Genomic DNA, 22,096 nt, shown 5'->3' on the forward strand with positions numbered 1-22,096 from the left:
ACTTTACTTTTCATTTAAAGGGCCACATGTCTTAAATATTTACATCTTGCCAATCTCTTGTTCTGAAATTCAAAAGCTCATCGGCCCAGCGCAGTGGCTCACACTTGTAATCCCAGCACTTTGGGAGGCTGAGAGGGCAGATCACCTGAGGTTGGGAGTTTGAGATCAGCCTGACCAACATGGAGAAACCACATTTCTACTAAAAATTCAAAATCAGCCGGGCGTGGTGGTGGCACATGCCTGTAATCCCAGCTACTCAGGAGGCTGAGGCAGCAGAATAGCTTGAACCCGGGAGGTGGAGGTTGCAGGGAGCCGAGATGGTGCCACTGCACTCCAGCCTGGGCAATAAGAGCAAAACTCCATCTCAAAAAAAAAAGTTCATCTTCCTCCTCGACCCCACCCAGAATAAGAAATGATAGAAATCTACTATGTATTACATACTATTCTCTGAGGTAAAATAACTCATGAGTAAAGTATTAGTATCACTCCCATTGAAGAGATGGATCTAAGGCTCACAGAAATGAAGTATTTTGCTGGAAGAGACAGAAACTAAAGAGCAGAATCAGGGTTGGAACCCAAGCTATCAGACTCTAAGACCAGACTTCTTTCTACTACTACTCTGTATGCATCCTAGTGGAGAAACATCAGATACTTTCAGGTGATGCATAAACTCTTAATTATACATTCTTAATTACTAATTATTCTTATTTACATTATTATTTATTAAGTATTGATTATTCTTAAATTATACATTTATTCTGATGTGCAACTCACTGAGGTGGTAAAAAATTGCCTTTAAAAATGAACTTTGATTTTTAAAAGTTATTGAAAGACTAATATAAAAAGCAGTGCCCATTTAGAGATGATAAAATCGGTCAAGATGCTATGAAACCGCCGGAAGTGTGGAAATCAATACAATGTGCCACAGTGCCTCTTTTAAAAACAAAAACTTGGAGCATATTTTCAAGCTTATAATATTCTTACACATATGTATGTTATCTCATTTGATCCTTACAACCACCTTGGAAGGTGTATTATTCTCCCATGCATTTTTGAGATGAGAAAACAGAGCTCAGAGAGGTAAAGAGATTTGCTTAAGGTTACTCAGAGAAAAACTGACAGAGCTGGAGTTTCCATTTAGATCTTCTGATTCTTTTTTTTTTTTTTTTTGAGATGGAGTCTTGCTCTGTCGCCCAGGCTGGAGTGCAGTGGCCGGATCTCAGCTCAATGCAAGCTCCGCCTTCCGGGTTTAGGCCATTCTCCTGCCTCAGCCTCCGGAGTAGCTGGGACTACAGGTGCCCGCCACCTCGCCCGGCTAGTTTTTTGTATTTTTTAGTAGAGACGGGGTTTCACTGTGTTAGCCAGGATGGTCTCGATCTCCTGACCTCATGATCCGCCCGTCTCGGCCTCCCAAAGTGCTGGGATTACAGGCTTGAGCCACCGCGCCCGGCCTAGATCTTCTGATTCTAAAGCTGTGCTTGTTCCTAGATGCCACACTGAACTAACACGTTTTTCAGCAGGGTTAAAGTCTATCTGGCAGTGATTTGATTAAAAAGAACAAATACTGCTCCTGTGTGCAGTATTACAGGAATGGTTCTGCTGTAACTCTTATCTAAGTCTAAGAAAGAGAATGCCCCTAGCCATGACGCTTCTACCTTCTCAGAAGGCACCACAAATACTTTTTCTGCTTTGGAACTCATATGCCTACCATTCTTCATTTGTTTGGGCCTAGGCAGTCAACAGAACCCAGAAACCATAAATAACAAAGCTAACTACATCAAAGTTCCACTCAAAACCTGTTGGTGGTGCCTTTGGTCCATGGGCCAAATCTAAGCTCCTCACCATGGGCCAAATCTAAGCTCCTGAGCATGGCATTCAAGACCATCTATCATGTGGTTCTGCTGGGACCCCTCACCCTCATCTCTGGCATAAATGCTATGCCCTAACGCTATACCCTAACGCTATACCCTAACGGTACACCCTACATATAGAGAACTATTTGTTAGTCTTTGAACACACCCTGTTTTACCTAGTTCTGTCACTTAGTATGTTCCCTGTACTCAGAAAGAAACCTAAAGTGGAAAAATCTGGCAACACTACCTTCCCTAAGTGACATCATAACAACCAAGTGATTCAAGTTAATATCACCAATAATGGGTATACACTTACATCATGTGCTCTTGATATTATGGACTAAGAAGGACACAACATCATTTCTATGGCATTCTTTTGAAAAATGCATAACCTGCATGTAATTGTGAGGAAACTGACAAGCCCAAATTAAGGGATATTCTACAAAATACATGAATACATGACTTATTTGCTTCAAAATCGACAATGTTAATAAAGACAAAGAAAGACTGAGGAACTATTTCAGATTAAAAGAGACTGAAAAGACATAAAAACTAAATGTAATGTGATTTCCTGAACTGGCTTCTAAATCAGAAAAAATGAAATTGCTATAAAGGACACTGGGATGAATGGCAAAAACTGAATAAGATCTGCTAATAAGATAGTATTGTGTCATGTTAAATTTCCGGATTTTGATAATAGTACTGTGATTCTTAGATATAAGAGGAACACTGCCTATGCCTCACTCTCAAATGGCTAAGAAGGTGCACACATGCAGGCGCACACATACTTACTTACCTGTGGGAAGTGGGGAGGGTGGAAGAGAGAGAGAGAGACAGAAGGAAGAGCAAGGGGGAGGGGTGAGGGAAAATAAAACAAATAGGATGATAAAGCAAATGTGGCAAAATGTTAGCAATTGGTGAATTTGGGTAAAGGGTATATGGGAATTCTTACTACTGTTGCAAATTTTCTGTAAGCTTGAAATTATTTCAAAATAAAACAAAGCAAAATTTTAAAGTCTTAACTTAAAAACAAACAAACAAACCTTTGGCCGGGCATATGCTCATGCCTATAATCCCAGCACTTCGGGAGGCTGAGGCGGCAGGATTGCTTGAGCTCAGTTCAGCTCAGCTGAATTTGATCCTCAGTTCAAGACCTGACTGGGCAACATGCTTAAAACTCGTCTCTACAATTTTTTTTGGTAGAAAAAATGTAAAAAAAAGTTCATAAGGAAAATGTAAGAAATGTAAAAAAAAAAAGTTTGTAAGGAACACGAACTTTGATTTCTTGAAGATTCTGCTCAAATGTTATCCCTCCTTGAGATTTCTCAGTGCTTCATGGAGACCTCTGTGTTGTGTCCTGGGGCACTTTTTACCCTGGTAAAGTGACATGGAGATGGCATAGGATCACTGTCTCACAATGCCGTTCTGCAAACATCTCACCTCCTCCAAGAAGCTTTCCTTGACCTTTATACTTTTGAACTAGTTAGCAAGTTATGAGACCACAGAGTTAAGGAAATTTTTTATTTTTTCACATAATTACTTAACTAATATGAAATCCACTCCCCCTTCCCACCCACCACGAAGCTGACTGTATCTCCATTTCTCCTCTTACAGTATTCTCCCCATCCCACTTCCTGCCATGGCCCTCCATCACAGTCAACCCATCTAACCAGGGAGCATCCTATCACTACTGAGTTATTTGCTGAGGGACCAACAGAAAAGTAGGACTTGATCATGGCCCTTGAGGGGCTCATTGTCTAATAATGAGGGAAACAGACGAGTGAACAGAGAAAGACAACACAAGGTGACCAGGGTTATGGCAGAGAGCATGCAAAAAAGCTGTGGAAGCACAGGAGGGTTATCTGGTGGGGGGTGGTGTCAGAGAAGGATTCTTACAGGATGTTACAAATTAATGCTGAACCTTGAAGTCAGGAGTAGAAGAAAGGGTGGCTGAAACCCTCTCTTCTTTCAGGCAGATGAAACCACATGTGCAAAACAGGAAACATCATTGGGTTTTTAAAGAACTAGGATGGAATGCAGATTGTGAGTGGGGACCACCAAATGGAGAAGGAAAGGGATCAGGTGGCTGATGCCAGTGTCAGAGGGGCCTTGAAAATCACCTTGAGGAGCCTGACTTTATCCCGAAGACTGCAAAATGGGTAAGGAACGTACATGGGGGATACTAGTGCAGTAGTGGGGATGGACAGACAGGGCCCAGTCTCCATTCACCACCCTTCTTTAGATCTTCCTCATTGCTTTGCTAATTTAATGACTTTTCTGACCAGTCAACTTCCAGGTCTGAAAAGACATTCAGTTCTATATCCAAAGATGGAGGACAACAGAGAGCTGTCTCTCACATGAAAAAGCCCCAGCCACAAATGGCAGCTGCATTTTTTTAATAGTTAATTTTTTAAATTTTAAGGTAAGTTTAGACTTTATACAAGAGTTGCAAAAATAGCATGGAGAGTTCTCATATACTCTCCTCCTTTTAACATTTGATATAATCATGGCTAGTCATCAAAACTAGGAAACTAACTTTGGTACAATACTATTAACCAAAGCACATACTTTATTTTGATTTCTCCAGTTGTTTCACTGATATCTTTTGTTCCAGAACACAATCCAGGGGCCCACATTGCATTTAGCTGTCTTGCCTTCATAGTCTTCTCCAATCTGTGACAGCTCAGTCTTTCCTTGTTTTTTGTGACTCTGACACTTTTCAAATGGGTATTTTGTCAAATGTCAGTTATTCTGAAGAACGTCCCTCAATATGGGCTTGTCTGTTTTCTCAGGATTAGACTGAGAGTGAACTTACCTCTGTGCATGTGTACATGTGTGCGCTTCTCAGTGTTTCATATCGGGGGTATACACAATGTTGGTGTGTTTTACTGGTACTGTTAATCTTGATCATTTGGCTACAGTCATGTCTGTCAGAATTCTTTAAATAAACTTACTATTTTTCCCTTTGTAATTACTATATATTTGCAGACTATGCAAATATTCTGTTTCTGTTTATACCAATGGCACTTAAGTAAGTGGCATCCATTAGGATCTTGCTTGTCGCAATTATTACTGTGGTGTTCTAATGGTGAATTTTTTTTTTTTTGGTCTGTCACCCAGGGTGGAGTACAATGGTGTGATCTTGGCTTAATGCAACCTCCGTCTCCCAGGTTTACCTTAGCCTCCACAGCAGCTGGGACTACAGGCACATGCCAACGCGCCCAGCTAATTTTTATTTTTTTTTTTGTATAGATGGGGTTTCAGCATGTTGCTAAGGCTGGTCTTGAACTCCCGAGCTTAAGCAATCCACCTGCTCTGGCCTCCCAAAGTATTGGGACTATAGGCATGAACCACTGTGCCCAGCCCTAATGGTGATTTTTTTTTTTCTATTTCCCTCATTCCTTCTACATTTATATTTTTAGAGATGGAGTCTCACTATGTTGCCCAGGCTGGTCTTGAACTCCAGGGCTCAAGTGATCCTCTTGCCTTGGCCTCCCAAAGTGCGGGATGACAGATGTGAGCCATTAAGCCTGGCCTCCTTCTACATTTATTAATCAGAATTCACTTAAAAGGAAGAATGATCACTTCTCTTCATTTATTAACTTACTTCTTTCAGTATGAACTCATGGATATTTACTTTATTATTTGGGTTATAAACTAATCCTATAGTTATTGTTCCTCAAGTTGTTCCAACGTTGGCCATCAGAAGTTCTTTCAGGTTGGCTTCTGTGCCCTTTGATACGCTTCCTTTCTTTTTTTTAGAAAGTACTTCCTAATTTGCTGGTACCTTAAGATGCTCCAGGATCATTTTATATTTCTCCTATCCCAGCCTTAGAATCAACCAGTTCTCCAGTGAGTCCTCATTCCTTTCATTGATATTTGGAAGCCAAGATCTGGGTGCTGGGTGTACTCATTGCTCCTGGGGTATCTGCTTCTAGCCCCTCTCAGTGGCTAGAGCTTGGAAACATACATAGGTACACTAACTCACCTACCCACACACGGTATCTATATATTTTTAAATCTATCTAAAACATGAATACATATTGACACACTGATTCCAATCTAGCACCAGGGGATTCATTCTAGCCTTCTCCTTTGCTGATTTATAACTTCTTTCTTTCTCTTATGTGAGAAAACTGACTCTCATTGTCCACAATATATTTACTTGCTGATTCTACTCTAAATGAAGTAGCGACAGAATTCCTAACACATAACCTTGAGAGAAACAAATTTTACAAACTATAGAGTGCTTTGTTTGTATGTAATTCTTTTTATTTTTAGCCTTACAGTATACAGTAAAAACACTTTTCAAAGGTTAGCTCCTTTTTTCTCCGACCCCTTAAGTGTGGTTATGTGACTCATTTCTAACACTAGCTAGATTCATTTGTCACAGTGTGCATTCTTTCTCTCTGCCCTGTAACCCCTACAATATCCTAGCTGATTAAACAAATTTTCACATGTAGTAATTTACTTTTTTGTGGTATAAAGTTCTATGGGTTTTGGCAAATGCACAGAATTATGTGTCAACAACCATAGGTCCATACAGAGTATTCCTTACCCCCAAAATACTCCCATGGCAACTGCAACTTTAATCCTGCTTTCGCAGCACCAACCAGGAGGTGGCAGGGTTTCTCTCCCTGACGCAGACTTCACCAGGCAACTGGGTCTACCTGCTCTGCGTGCAAATAGTCCTAAGGAGACGACAGCTCCCTGTCCCTCACACTCCATGTGTCTTCTGGTCTATGGTCAGAGGGGTTATAAAGTTAAGTTTCTTCTTCCCTAAAACAGGTGAGTTTTGCTGGAAGCCTCAGAATCTCACACTCCGGCTGAATAAGCAGGATGATTCTTCAGAGACAGTAGTCAAGAAGACAACCCATAATAACTAAGCTTTCATAAGATACAGTGAGGGCAACAAAGGGAGATGAGAAATGTGGAGGCCAAAACCAAAACAGGGTGAGGGCAAGAAGTTGACAGACTCTTCAAGACAGTACGTGTTTGGTATCGGTGGCTGGAAAAGATTTCAATAAGAGGAAACTGACAGTGGGGAAGGGAAAAGATCTCCAAGTAGAGGAAAAAACCTTAGTACAGGCACTGTAAGGCATCCCTGAGGCACAGTATTCAGAAATGAGTTAGAAAGAGAGGCAGGGGACAATCTGGTAACACTTCAAATGTCCTACTATGGCATTCATCATCCAGTAAACACAGGGCGTTCCAACATGTAAACAACTACGCCACATGGTAGACATGTGAAGCAGTACATTTTCCCTGTGGTCAAGTACAAGCTCTGCTTAGTAACAAATTATAATTTAGTAACTATTAACTGTCAACACAACCACCCCTAAACTAACTACTGCTAAATCATTTCACCTCTCTAAGCTGTATCTGTAAACTGGGGATAACAGTTAATAACAGGGTTGCTGTATGTATTCAGTGGTAGAATATATATATGGAGGGTACATAAGTAAGTGCTCAATATTAGTATTTATAATAAATTATAAATCACCTAAATTTATCTAAATGCCCTTCCACATCTCTCTTACTTTTCTTCACGATGGGCAAGTTTTTAAAAGGTCCTTCCTATCTCATACACAATAAAACCAGTCTGAGTACATCTGGATGTCTGCATTCATAATGCTATAAAACCAGTTGGAATAGTTCACTTTATCTGACTAACCCCCCCATCCCTGAACACTGCTGCTATGAACCCCTAATACCTTGCTGGGTATTTTGTATGTTATCATACTTAATCCTGTAGAGAACTCTGCAGGGCAAGTAACACACCACCTTAAAGGTAAGATAATTGAATATCAGAGATATAAAGCAAACTTCCTAAGGTCACAGAGCTAAGAGCTAGTCTGTTTGCCTCTAGAGCCTCTCCTTTCTGCTGAATGACACTGCTCTATTCTACTCTCTACTCTCCATGGGAATACCACTCTAGGCTTCTGACACCGGCCCTTCTCTCTTATGTATCTAAGCTCTCTGTGGGTGATTTCACCTCTGGACTAGACTTTTACTACCACCTCTGTGCCAACAGCTCCATGAAGCCTGTTTGCAGGCAGGGCTTCTCACGTCAGTTCCAATCCTATACAACCAACTTCCTTGGTGGACATCTTTATGTGTCCCTCTCAGGTACCTCAAACTCAGTATTGCCAAGGCCAACATTTTGCCCCACCCTTTTTTCTTTTCTTTTCCTTTCTTTTCAGAGGGTCCTATAGAGAAATCACCCTGCTTTTTGGTTTGACTTTTTTTTTTCCCCCCATTTTTTCCTCCATAGTAAGATCATTACTCTTAATCCACATCCTCAACTTCAACTTCTGGTGCTGCTCAATATTCAGTATGTCACCAAGTTCTATCAGGTCAGTTTCTTCAGTGTCTCTCTGTGCCATTATTTCCCCCGTTCCTTCAGATTTCCTTCTAGACTCTACTAAAAACTTTCTAGATGGTTTTTCCGTTTCCCTTGCCCCAATTCATCCTCCAAAAGAGTCCTTCATATTCATCCTACTAGAACGTCAGTTTATTCCTATTATCTCAGGCTAAGGGCTCTTGGAAAGCTTCCCAATACATCCCAAACTGCTCACCAACCTAGACACAGACTTCTGAGCATGCCTAGCCTCTGAGTACACCATGGTTCTAGCAAACAAAATGATACCGCATTCAGAAATCTCCTACCTCATGCCTTTTCATCCAAAAATTTCTACTTCTGTCATCATTCCTGAAATAATTAGTGATGTATATTAATCGCAGTTAAGACCTGATTGTTAAGTGGGTTCTTGGTCACACAGGGCTTGTGCACTCATTCCCACAGAATCCTTAACATTTCACTAGTTTTTTCCCCTCTACCTAGTTTAGGAAGTTCTTGTAGGCAAGAATGGTTCCAGATTCATTTTTGGTTATGAGTACAAACTGTAAGGCCTGATATGTAGTGCAAGCTTGAGAAATAAGTAACTAAACAGCTGACACTAAAGGTAAAGTCTTGAATGAAGGATGGGCCATCAGCACCATGAGCACCACTCACCCTTCCGGTTCATCCCCATCTGGAGGCATTTGAGCAGGCGGCAGTACTGGCACCTGTTCCTCTGCTTCCGAGACATGACACAGTTCTTGTCACGACTGCATCGATATACCCGTTTGTTGCAAATGCTCCGCTTGAAAAACCCTTTGCAGCCCTCACAGGAGATGATCCCATAGTGCAAGCCTGTAGCGCGGTCCCCACAAATGAGACAGGTTCGTTGTTCAGCCCGATCATCTGGAACAGAAACTGATCATGTTCGAGTTAGAACACAGTGGAAATAATGGCTTTAAGCCTACAGTTCCTAAAGTGAGCAACTCTGCTCTGGGTAGATTAAGACCACCACTATCTCCAGGCTAAAGGGCAAATAGGGGGCCCATCTTTGGAGCTTTGTCCCAGGAGTAGTCCCCCTGTATCTGTGGTTGCAGATACCACAACACAGTCTACCTAAAATCTTTCTCCTGGGTTTCATCAACACTTGGATCAGTATCTAAGACTGAAACCTACAAAGTATCTTTGACTCCTCTATCACCCTCACCCTGCTCATCTATAACCCATCAATTCTACCCTGTAAGAGCATGGTAAGGATTACTTACCATATATGTAAGTGCCTCACATGTGATATATAGCCAATAAATGACAGCTGTAATTAAGTTCTAACCATGCCCAACTAAGCCAGTCAGCCAGACATCCAGTCAATAAATATTTACTGTGCAACTCTTCTATCCCGGGAACTGCTGTAAGGCATGAATACAGCAGTGAACAGAAGTCCCTGGTGAAGCTTACACTCTAGCAGAATATCTATTCTGTGTCCAGGCCCTGTGCTAGGACATAAATAAATCGTTATGATCCCCAGAGTCATGGAACTCACTGACTAGCAATAAACAAGTTACTCGAGGAGGAAATTCAGAATAGAGTATAGCTCTTCACTTCCTCTTCCTTTAAACTGCATTTACTCAGGACCAAGCAACTGCTAAAGAGCAGGCAGATGACAAAAAAGCACCCTGTGAACTGTGATGTGAAGCTATGCCAGCAGGTACAAGAAATCACCAGGGAAGGTTCTGATCAGAGGCCAAGACAAGAAATCAGATATTTGAACCTCACTCCTGAGTAAGAGGCAAGGTATAATAATCAAGAACGTCATTACAGAGCCAGGCGTGATGGCACACATCTGTAGTCTCAACTACTAAGGAGGCTGAAGCAGGAGGACTGCTTGAGCCTAAGAGTTTGAGGCTGCAGTGAGCTATGACTGTACCACTGCATTTCAGCCTAAGCGACGGCATGACCATGTCTCTTAAAAAACAAACAAAAACAAAGGCACGTCATTATACCATGAATTAGAGACCCCTTATAATTAGAGAGATTCTAATTTGAATCCTAGCTCTGACACTAGCTGGGTGAACTAGGGAAAAATCAATCTTCTTTACTTTTCTCATTTCTCTCATCTGTTAAATGGTGATTATAATAATACCTACATCCCATGGATAAAGTTCTCACTGCAGTGTGTGGGCAACAGACATCTGATAACTGTCAGCTATTATTTTCTTTATTATTACCCCAGCAGGTACATATTTAATGTGATAATGACATTCCTGAAAAGAAAGGCTTTCGAAGGCAATGTTAACGGAGGGTCATGGTAGTATACGTAGGAGGGATGCAGAGAAAGGAGGAGGCTTGCATTTCTGGAGCCCTTATATGCCAACTTTTGAGATGATTCTTTATGATTGCCATCTGTAGTAAGCAGAATAACTGCGACCCACAGATATCAGGTCCTAATCCCTGGAACCTGTAAAATGCTACCTTATAAAGGAAAAAGGGTATTTATAGATGTGATTAAATTAAGAATCTTGCGTTAGGGGGTTATTCTGAATTATATAGGTGGGCCCTAAATACAACCACAAGTGTCTTCATAAGACAGAGGCAGAGGGAGATCTGATAAGGATAGCAGAGAAGAAGAAACACATAATATGTAGAAGAGAAGGCGATATGGAGACATAGGCAAAAACTGGCTACCAACCAAGGAATGACGGCAGTCACCAGAAGTTGGAAGAGGCAAGGAACTCATTCTCCCCTAGAGATTCTGAAAGGATTGTGGCTCTACAAACACCTTCATTTCGGCCCAGGGATACTGATTTTTTTTTTTTTTTTTTGAGAGGGAGTGTTGCTCTGTCACCCAGGCTGGAGTGCAGAGGCTCAATCTCGGCTCACTGCAACCTCCACCTCCTGGGTTCAAGCAATTCTCCTGCCTCAGCTTCCCAAGTAGCTGGGATTACAGGCACCTGCCACCATGCCCTGCTAATTTTTGTATTTTTATTAGAGACAAGGTTTTACCATGTTGGCCAGGTTGGTCTTGAATTCCTGACCTCAAGTGATCCGCATATCTCGGCCTCCCAAAGTGCTGGGATTAGAGGCGTGAGGCACCATGCCCAGTCTGATTTTGGATTTATGGCTTCTCTTCCAGTAAGAGAGTAAATTTTTGTTGCTTTAAGGCAATGAGTTTGTGGTAATTTGTTACAGCAGCACAGGAAACTAATATACCTTTTTTCTTTTTCCCCCAAACAGGGAAACAGGCAATATTATGACTTGTCCAAAGTCACTCAGCGAACAGCAGGTATTCAGAGAAGTAAATATATGAGATTATACAACCAGGGAAATGGAGAACGACAGATACGGAAAGACTGCCCAGGTTCTTGAGGACTCTACAGTTCTTGGTTACAGACTTTTCTAAGGCTTGTATGCACTTCCTGTGATAAAACAGCACAGTGACAAACTGACATAACCATGTTATTATAATATAATCTTCCTTTTTTTCTTTTGGGGTTTTCTTTTTCTTTTTCTTTTTTTTTTGAGCCAGAGTCTTACTCTGTAGCCCAGGCTGGAGCGCAGTGGTGCAAACTCCGCTCACTGCAACCTCTGCCTCCCAGGTTCTGGTTCAAGCAATTCTCCTGCCTCATCCTCCTGAATAGCTGGAATTACAGGAACATGCCACCATGCCTGGCTAATTTTTGTATTTTTAGTAGAGACGGGGTTTCACCATGTTGGCCAGGTTGGTCTTGAACTCCTGACCTCATGATCCACCCACCTTGGCCTCCCAAAGTTCTGGGATTACAGGTATGAGCCACAGCGCCCAGCCAATCCTCCTTCTTTTCTTTCTTAAGTTAATTTAAGTGAGTTTCTGTTGTTTGCAAAACAAACAAACAAACAAAATATAAAAAACCCTATTAAGAACAAAAAGATACCCTATAAAAATGGCCCTGGTGTAACGAGTATTCCTTTCATTTTCCTTTTGAAAGCATAAAGAAAACTCAAGGTAAACATTACAGAAAAGTTACAATAGCAAATTTTAAAAATGAAAACAAGTAAGGCCAAAAAGGCAAAATGAATAGCATAAAAATAGCACCCACTATGTTTGAGATGGGATTTCCCAGAGCGCTGAAAAGGCCTGGAAATGAAACTGTTGGGAAATCATGATTGGCTATAGAAGAATCTAAATTTTCTAATTTTAAAACCTGCAGTGTTCTTTTAGATATGATTATAATGCAAACCAGAGCCTTATTAGACTAGACTTAAAAATAGTTATAATGAATATATCCACAAGGACCACACCTTCCTTTCTTCACTGATATGATTTCACTGAACACCCACCACAGCTATGTAGGCTTTACTTTACTGACTCATGTAATCTTCAAATCCCATATATAGATGAGTACAACTGTTATCACCCTTTTGTAAATGATGAAGTGGGGGCTCCAAAATGGTTAAACAATTTGTCCACCTAGAAAGTGGCTGACCCTGAACCACCAGTATCAGAACTGAAGTTCAATAACCTCTTCATAAAGCATTTCTATGGCATTCTGTGCAGCACCTGGATCCACAGCAAAGAACCCACAGAATGACAATCAAATATAGACCTGTTAAGAACCTGCTCATGGGCCGGGCGCGGTGGCTCAAGCCTGTAATCCCAGCACTTTGGGAGGCCGAGACGGGCGGATCACGAGGTCAGGAGATCGAGACCATCCTGGCTAACACGGTGAAACCCTGTCTCTACTAAAAAATACAAAAAAAAAACTAGCCGGGCGAGGTGGCGGGCGCCTGTAGTCCCAGCTACTCGGGAGGCTGAGGCAGGAGAATGGCGTAAACCCGGGAGGTGGAGCTTGCAGTGAACTGAGATCCGGCCACTGTACTCCAGCCTGGGCGACAGAGCGAGACTCCGTCTCAAAAAAAAAAACAAAAAAAAAAACAAAACAAACAAACAAAAAAGAACCTGCTCATGTCTCATAACACTGCTTGCTTTTCTCATGATACACTTTTTAAAGGGCACACTGAGATCAAAGACTAAAGGGCCATATTTCTTTAAAGAGCCTGGAGTCCTAGGACTGCTTCTCTGTCTTGCTAGAGCTATTCTTACTGCCTGCCATGTTCGGTTTATTCAAAAAATGGTCTATACCGTGGATGAGGAACTAATTCAAAAGGGAGTTTCTCAATGGTACAAAAGAAAGGCTCTCTCCAGATCAAGAGCAGCCCTTCAAAGAAGCATTTGGAAAACTTCTCTCCCAGTATGTGAAAAATAACAACAATAGAATCAGCTACTGTTAACTGACCACTTAGGTGCTATGCTCTGGCCAAGCACTTAACATACATTATTGTGCTGAATAATCACAATTATTCCTAAATCAGGTGCCCTCAACATATTACAGATCAGGAAATGGAGGCCCATGAGGTGCTATCACTCCCTAATAGTCATCCAGCTAGTAGCTGGAAGCCCCAAAAGTCTATGTTCCTAACCATTACATTCTTTGGCCACAGCAAGGCAAATCTATACATTCTACATGCAGTTAAGTCAGGCCCTTCCCCACTGAAAACCAACCAACCAACCAACCAACCTAAAAAGCCAAGGTCCCCCTTCGTAAATGAACAAACTGAAGCAAATGCCCCTAATCGTGCCTGGCCAGATATCAGATACAGGTTTCTGCACCTCCTACTGGCAAAGGATTTGAAGGGTATTTATAGCATCTTTACATTCATTATCTTGCTGGCATCAGGCCAAGGTAAGGGTTATTCTTATCTTATAGATAAGGCAAAAAACATTCAATGAGCACCAACTCTGTACCATGCAATGTGCCAGAAGTTTTTACATACACTATTCACCACAGTAATTTCGAGAGGTATTATTCCTATATTACTGAATCTGGAATCTTAAGAGTTAGAAAGAGCCTTAAAAATTGCCCTGAACAGATCTTTACCTAAGGCATGAATTCCCTCCACAGTGTTCCAAGACAAAGAGTTGCCCCATCTTCTTAACACATCTCCAGTGACTCCATAAGGCACTTCATTCCATTCATTCTATTTTTAGACAGTTATAATGGTTCAAAGGCTTTTCTTTACATGGAGCCAAACCTGAAGCTTCCCCCACTGCCCTGAATAATGTGTTCATGGGTAAAAAATAAATGTACAATCTAACCTAGCTCATATATAAACGATTTAGAGATTTAAAGATAATAATGGAGTTTTCAGGCCAGGAGCAGTGGCTCACGCCTGTAATCCCAGCACTTTGGGAGGCCGAGGAGAGTAGATCACCTGAGGTCAGGAGTTCAAGACCCGCCTGGCCAACATGGCAAAACCCCATCTCTACTAAAAATATAAAAAATTAGCCGGGCATGGTGGCACGTGCCTGTAATCCCAGCTACTCGGGAGGCTGAGGCAGGAGAATTACTTGAACCTGGGAGGCAGAGGTTGCAGTGAGCCAAGATCGCGCCACTGAACTCCAGCCTGGGCGACAGAATGAGTCTCCATCAAAAAAGAAAATAATAATAATAAAATAACGGAGGACGGGTGTGGTGGCTCATGCCTGTAATCCCAACACTTTGGGAGGCCGAGGTGGGGGGATCATGAGGTTAAGAGATTGAGACCATTCTGGCTAACACAGTGAAACCCTGTCTCTACTAAAAGTACAAAAATTAGCTGGGCATGGTGGTGCTCGCCTGTAGTCCCAGCTACTCTGGAGGCTGAGGCAGGAGAATTGCTTGAACCCGGGAGGCGGAGGCTGCAGTGAGTTGAGATTGCGCCACTGCACTCCAGCCTGGTGACAGAGTGAGACTCCGTCTCAAAAAAAAAAAAAAAAATTATAATAATGGAGTTTCCAACTGTGATTTTTTTTCCTTCTCATTTCTTAGTCTTAATGAATTATATAGTATAGGCCAGGGGCACACTTTGGGAGGCCAAGGCGGGCGGATCATGAGGTCAGGAGATCGAGACCATCCTGGCTAACACGGTGAAACTCCATCTCTACTAAAAATAAAAAATGAAAAAATTAGCTGGGAGTGGTGGTGGACGTCTGTAGTCCCAGCTACTCAGGAGGCTGAAGCAGGAGAAAGGTGTGAATCTGGGAGGTGGAGCTTGCAGTGAGCCGAGATCATGCCACTGCACTCCAGCCTGGGTGACAGAGCAAGACTCTGTCTCAAAAAAAAACCAAAAAACAAAAACAAAAACAAAAAACAACAACAAAAAAACCCACTTCATATAATATCAAAATCTCTCTTAAAACGAAGTATCCAGAACTGAATGATTTTTCTTTTTCTTTTTTCTTTTTTTTTTGAGACGGAGTCTCGCTCTGTCGCCCAGGCTGGAGTGCAGTGGCCGGATCTCAGCTCACTGCAAGCTCCGCCTCCTGGGTTCACGCCATTCTCCTGCCTCAGCCTCCTGAGTAGCTGGGACTACAGGCGCCCGCCACCTCGCCTGGCTAGTTTTTTGTATTTTTTTTAGTAGAGACGGGGTTTCACCGTTAGCCAGGATGGTCTTGATCTCCTGACCTCGTGATACACACGTCTCGGCCTCCCAAAGTGCTGGGATTACAGGCTTGAGCCACCGCGCCCGGCCGATTTTTCTTAATATCATTTAAGACTGAATTAATTTTGCTTATATGTTTCTGCAGCTAGCAACACCAGTAAGTACATACATTTTACAATGACTGAATCTCTGTGACATGCCACACATTTTATAATGGGAAAAACTGATGCTGAAAGAGGTAAATAATCGTCATTACACAACCAGTCAGGAGTAGAGCTGGAATTGCAATTCATGATCTTCCAATTCTAAGACTGCTATATTTTCAATCCTCCGTGCCACCTCCTACTCAACCACATACATATTTAATTCACATCTGTTTCACAGGCACCTAAAACCTGAAGTATTTGCCACACATACCACTAACTGGTATCTTTCTTATTCCATTCTTGGGAAGCAGAATGTTGAACCAGGGGTAGGACTTTACATTTGCCCTTGATCCATTTTAGCTTTACATAATAAATTCTGCATGCCATTCTGGTCTATTGAAATCTTTGGGGATCTGGGTCCTGCCACCTAATATATTATTTCTTCCATCTCCTTCTTGTCTACATGTGTGGTCAGTGTTACATTATTTTCATTTCTATCCTTAAAACAGTATTAAACAGAACGTGGCCTTCTGGCAAAACACTGAAGTCCTTTCTTTAATCTGACTTAACCATTAGCATCCTGGAAATAGTTATTCAACTGGTTTTGTCTTTTATCTTTTCTTTTTTGAGATGGAGTTCCGCTCTTGTCGCCCAGGCTGGAGTGCAATGGCGCAAATCTTGGCTCACTGCAACCTTCGCCTCCCAGGTTCAAGTGATTCTCCTGCCTTAGCCTCCCAAGTAGCTGGGATTACAGGCATGTGCCACCATGCGTGGCTAATTTTTGTATTTTTAGTAGAGACGGGGTTTCACCATGTTGGCCAGGCTGGTCGCAAACTCCTGACCTCAGGTGATCCACCCGTCTCAGCCTCCCAGAGTGCTGAGATTACAGGCAGAAGTCACTGTGCTTGCCCCCAAGACAATTTTTAACAAACTTTAAACTTTAATTGATGAGACTGGGATTAGGTGAACAGATATATACACTGCAATCAAGGGGACAGGCTTGGGTGGCAATGCAGAGTTGATCTCAGGGCCCATGGCAAGGTAAGCCTCAACTTGTGGATAGAAAAGAAAACGACAGGCTGAGCACTGTAGTCCCAGCACTTTGGGAGACTGAGGTGGGTGGACTGCTTGAGGCCAGGAGTTTGAGACCATCCTGGGTAACATGGTGAAACCCTGTCTCCCCCCAAAATACAAAAATTAGCCAGGCATGGTGGTGGTGTGTGTCTGCAGTCCCAGTTTCTTGTGAAGTGAGGTGGGAGGATCACTTGAGCCTGGGAAGTGAAGGCTGCAGTGCCATTGTGCTCCAGCCTGGGCAACAGAGAAAGACCCTGTCTCAAAAAAAGACAGAAGTTGGTGGACAAATTTCTGGAACACAGGCAACAGAACATAAATATTAAAAACTTGGGTTCTAGAATCAGAATATAGGCTCTGTCACTTGCTAGTAGTGTGTCTTTAAGTTTCTTAACCTACTTAGATGTACCTCAGTTTCCAGATAATAGAATGTGGATATTATTATTTTTAAAAGAACTGTTGTGAGGCCAGCCACAGTGGCTCATGCCTGTGATCCCAGCACTTTGGGAGGCCAAAGTGGGTGGATCACTTGAGCCCAGGAGTTCAAGACCAGCCTGGGAAACATGGCAAAACCCTGTCTCTACAAAAAATGCAAAAAATTAGCCAGGGGTGGTGGTGCGCCTATAGTCCCAGCTACCCAGGAGGAGGCTGATGTAGGAGTACCACCTGAGCCCAGGTGGTCGAAGATGCAGTGAGCTGTGATCATGCCACTACACTCCAGCCTAGGGGACGATGGAATGAGATCCCATTTCTAAACACAAAACAAACAATAACAACTGTTTGGCCGGGCGCGGTGGCTCAAGCCTGTAATCCCAGCACTTTGGGAGGCCGAGACGGGCGGATCACAAGGTCAGGAGATCGAGACCATCCTGGCTAACACGGTGAAACCCCGTTTCTACTAAAAAATACAGAAACTAGCCGGGCGAGGTGGCGGGCGCCTGTAGTCCCAGCTACTCGGGAGGCTGAGGCAGGAGAATGGCATAAACCCGGGAGGCGGAGCTTGCAGTGAGCTGAGATCCCGTCACTGCACTCCAGCCTGGGCGACAGAGCGAAACTCCGTCTCAACAAAAAAAAACAAACAACTGTTTGAGAATCAATAAGGCAATAGATTACCCATAAATGACACACAGCTCTACCTTCTTCATAGTCTGTAATAGAATAAAATAGTTCTGTAACGTGTAAGTGTTAGACAAAATTGTTGCTTAAGAATAGTTTTTCTTGGCCGGGCGCGGTGGCTCAAGCCTGTAATCCCAGCACTTTGGGAGGCCGAGACAGGCAGATCACGAGGTCAGGAGATGGAGACCATCCTGGCTAACGCGGTGAAACCCCGTCTCTACTAAAAATACAAAAACTAGCTGGTCGAGGTGGCTGGCGCCTGTAGTCCCAGCTACTCGGGAGGCTGAGGCAGGAGAATGGCGTAAACCCGGGAGGCGGAGCTTGCAGTGAGCTGAGATCCGGCCACTGCACTCCAGCCTGGGCGACAGAGCCAGACTCCGTCTCAAAAAAAAAAAAAAAAAAAAAAAAAAAAGAATAGTTTTTCTTTTTTTAACCTAAAAGACAAAAAAATTGGCAGGACACGGTGGCTCACACCTGTAATCCTAACAATTTTGGAGGCCGAGGTGGTCAGATTACTTGAGGTCAGGAGTTTGAGACCAGCCTGGCTTTTACGGTGAAACCCTGTCTCTACTAAAAATACAAGAATCAGCCACGCATGGTGGTATGGGCCTGCAATCCCAGCTACTCAGGAGGCTGAGGCAGAAAAATTGCTTGAACCCGGGAGATGGAGGTTGCAGTGAGCTGAGATTGCACCACTGCACTCCAGCCAGGGTGACAGAGTGAGGCTCTGTCTCAAAAACAAAAACAAAGAAACAAACAAAGAAACACCACTTTAAATTTTTTTTTTTTTTTTTTTTTTTTTGAGACAGAGTCTTGCTCTGTTGCCCAGGCTGGAGTGCACTGGCGCAATCTTGGCTCACTGCAAGCTCCACCTCCCGGGTTCACGCCATTCTCCTGCCTCAGCCTCCCGAGTAGCTGGGACTACAGGTGCCTGCTACCTCACCGGGCTAGTTTTTTGTATTTTTTAGTAGAGACGGGGTTTCACCATGTTAGCCAGGATGGTCTCGATCTCCTGACCTGGTGATCCGCCCGTCTCGGCCTCCCAAAGTGCTGGGATTACAGGCATGAGCCACCGCACCCGGCCTAAAAAATTTATTGGCACCAGTCAGGCTGGTAGCAGGGGAAAGTAATGACAGATTTCCTAGGGGAAGTGAATTCTGAAGTACAAATACTAGTTAGACAACTGAAGGTGGAAGAGTGGGTATAGACAAATAAACAATTGGGATATAAAGTCATGTCTTAAATTTGGTGCTGGAAAACTCCTCTCCAACTTGGGTTTCCTCTGAGAAGAATCTCATTCCTCTCTAAAAGAGCCGATATAGTTGACTAAGTTTCAGAAAGACTATCAAGAAAAGCTGTTACAGAAGTAGCCACAGATATAGTATCAGGCTATGTTTTACCCCTTTGTATGTAAAAGTCATGATCTGCCCACAGTTCCATTCCTGCAAAATAGTATATATATTGCTGGTTACCATAACTAAACACAAGCATTATTAGAAAAAAGGTAGGCCGGGCGCGGTGGCTCAAGCCTGTAATCCCAGCACTTTGGGAGGCCGAGACGGGCGGATCACGAGGTCAGGAGTTTGAGACCATCCTGGCTAACACGGTGAAACCCCATCTCTACTAAAAAAATACAAAAAGCTAGCCGGGCGAGGTGGCTGGCACCTGTAGTCCCAGCTACTCGGGAGGCTGAGGCAGGAGAATGGCGTAAACCCGCGAGGTGGAGCTTGCAGTGAGCTGAGATCCGGCCACTGCACTCCAGCCCGGGTGACAGAGCAAGACTCCATCTCAAAAAAAAAAAAAAAAAGAAAAAAGAAAAAAGGTAACATGCTTGGTCTTTGCTATAGACTTTCAAACGTTAGGGTCAATGTAAAGTGGTTTTGGTTTTTGTTTTTTTTTAAGATACAGGGCTTATTATGTCACCTAGGCTGGAGTGCAGTGGCTATTCACAATTGCAATCATAGCACTCTGCAGTCTTGAACGCCTGACCTCAAGTGACCCTCACACCTCACTTCCCGAGTAGCCGGGACTACAGGCATGCACAACTGCACCTGGCAAGAGTTTTTTAAGTCAGAGATTATTCTAGCATAGGTAACAGAAGTATCATATTAAATTTCATTTCTTAAACTCCTGCTGATAAACAAGAGCAGATCCAGAGCTTACTTAGGGTCTCTATGGACACATATTTTCAGAGGCAAAAATGTCAAATTCAAAGGAAATAAAATGATAAATAAAGTTGCTGATATGGTTGGCCTAGAAGATTAGTAACAATCTGAACGAGCTACAGAGCCCTAGCAACATTTCTTCAGAGCACCAATAAATGGTGTCTGCTCAAATAAATGGATATGCCTATCTCCACATCATTTAGCAAGAACAAAAAGTAAATGAGGATAAAGAGATTTATAAATGAATCTAGTCATCGATCTGACCAGAATTGTACAATTTAGGGTCTTGTTTTACAAAAGCTGCAGAACTTCTCAGTTACACCTAACCAAGGTTATGCTGCAGGTAGGTTTTGATTAAAGACGTTAACAGTAAAATCTGGCACAATGAATGCTATAGAGAAGATACACAATTTGTTGAATGAATGAATGAATGAGCAGCAAATGAACAAATGGTAAGGCTTGGTGCAGTGGTTTCCAAATTATAAGGCATAACCCATAGCATCATGTTTGGAAAACAATGAAATGGAAAATATCAAGGTGTATCATATGTAGCAAGAAAGGGTAAAATTCTGTGAAACTTCTGTTTCAATTAAAGTGTGTCTGTGTGTCTGCATTTGTGTGTCTGTGATGTGCAAGTGTGCAGTGGGGTACTGGATCACAATGTATGTAGAAGTGTAAAAAGTTTTAAACACATTGGCCTAGCATTTCAGACACACTAGTATAAACTCCAGCTCTGCCACTTGCTAGCTTTATAAATGTGAGCAAATAATTCCACTCTCTTAGTCTAACTATTAACTGTAAAATAGAAATGATATTAGTACTCACCTCATACAGAGTTGCTAGGGATGAAATGATACAGTACACAATGGTAAGAACATGAACATGGTGCTTACTATGTACCAGATTCTGTTCTAAACTTGTTACACTGAATCAATCACTCACTCATTCCTCATAACAACTCTAAACAGACAGTCCTCCTCTTACAGAAAGTTCAACTTAAGGACTTTTCTTCTTTATGATGGTGTGAAAGTGGTATGTATCCAGTAGAAACAGTACTTCCAATTTTGAATTTTCATCTTTTTCCCAAGCTAGCGATATATGATATGATACTCTCTTGCAACGCTGGGCAACAGCAAGCCCTTGCTCCCAGTCAGGTTGAGGTGGAAGAATCATTTGAGGCCAGGAGTTCTAGACCAGCCTGGGTAACACAGCAAGACCCCATCCCTACAAAAAATAAACAAATTAGCCAGGCATGGTGGCACACACCTATATGGTCCTAGCTACCTGGGATACTGAGGTGGGAGGATCCCTTGAGACCAGGAGTTTGAAGCTGCAATGAGCTCTGATTGTGGCACTGTACTCCAGCCTGGATGACAAAGCAAGACGCTGTCTCTAAAAAAACCACCACCACCAACAACAACAAAAAGAAAAATTCATCTTAAATAAAGCTATAAATAGTGCTTTAATTAAGAGTTTTTGATATAATTTAACATTATAAAACTTTTAGCAAACTAGAAACAGAAAAAAATTGAATATGATAAAGGCTATCTGAAGAAACCTATACCAACTATTACACTGAATCATAAAATGTTTAAACAAAAAAGTGCTTTTCTTTTGAGACTGAATATAAGACAAGGATGGCCTATGATCAGTACTCTACCTTTATTCAACATTGTAGTGAAGGTCCCAGCCAGTGCAGACAAAATAATATATAAAAATTAACCATATTTCTATACCACGCACAAACAGAAGTGAAAAATTTTAAAAGATGCCATTTACAATAGCACCAATAAATATGAAATACCCAAGGTGTAATCTAATAAAGAGATACAAGATCTCTATGGAGAAACTGTAATATACTTATTTAATATAAAGTACTTCTAAGATAAACTAAAGAAGGTTTTTAAGTAAATGGAGGGATATATGACACTCATGGATTGGAAGAGTTAT

The 22,096-nt window shown here is 42.3% G+C and overlaps 1 protein-coding gene across 2 annotated transcripts in view; it reads right to left on the reverse strand.

Moving 5' to 3' along the window:
- Positions 1-22,096, reverse strand: part of NR6A1 (nuclear receptor subfamily 6 group A member 1) — a 262,712-nt gene that overhangs the window by 24,713 nt on the left and 215,903 nt on the right. For both annotated transcript variants that reach the window (XM_033190833.1, XM_033190837.1), the window contains exon 3: positions 8,869-9,111. In XM_033190833.1, coding sequence (XP_033046724.1) covers positions 8,869-9,111 — 243 coding nt within the window. The remainder of the gene's footprint in view (positions 1-8,868; positions 9,112-22,096) is intronic.

This window comes from Trachypithecus francoisi, unplaced genomic scaffold, assembly GCF_009764315.1.
Source record: "Trachypithecus francoisi isolate TF-2019V2 unplaced genomic scaffold, Tfra_2.0 Contig01585, whole genome shotgun sequence".
Taxonomy (NCBI): domain Eukaryota; kingdom Metazoa; phylum Chordata; class Mammalia; order Primates; family Cercopithecidae; genus Trachypithecus; species Trachypithecus francoisi.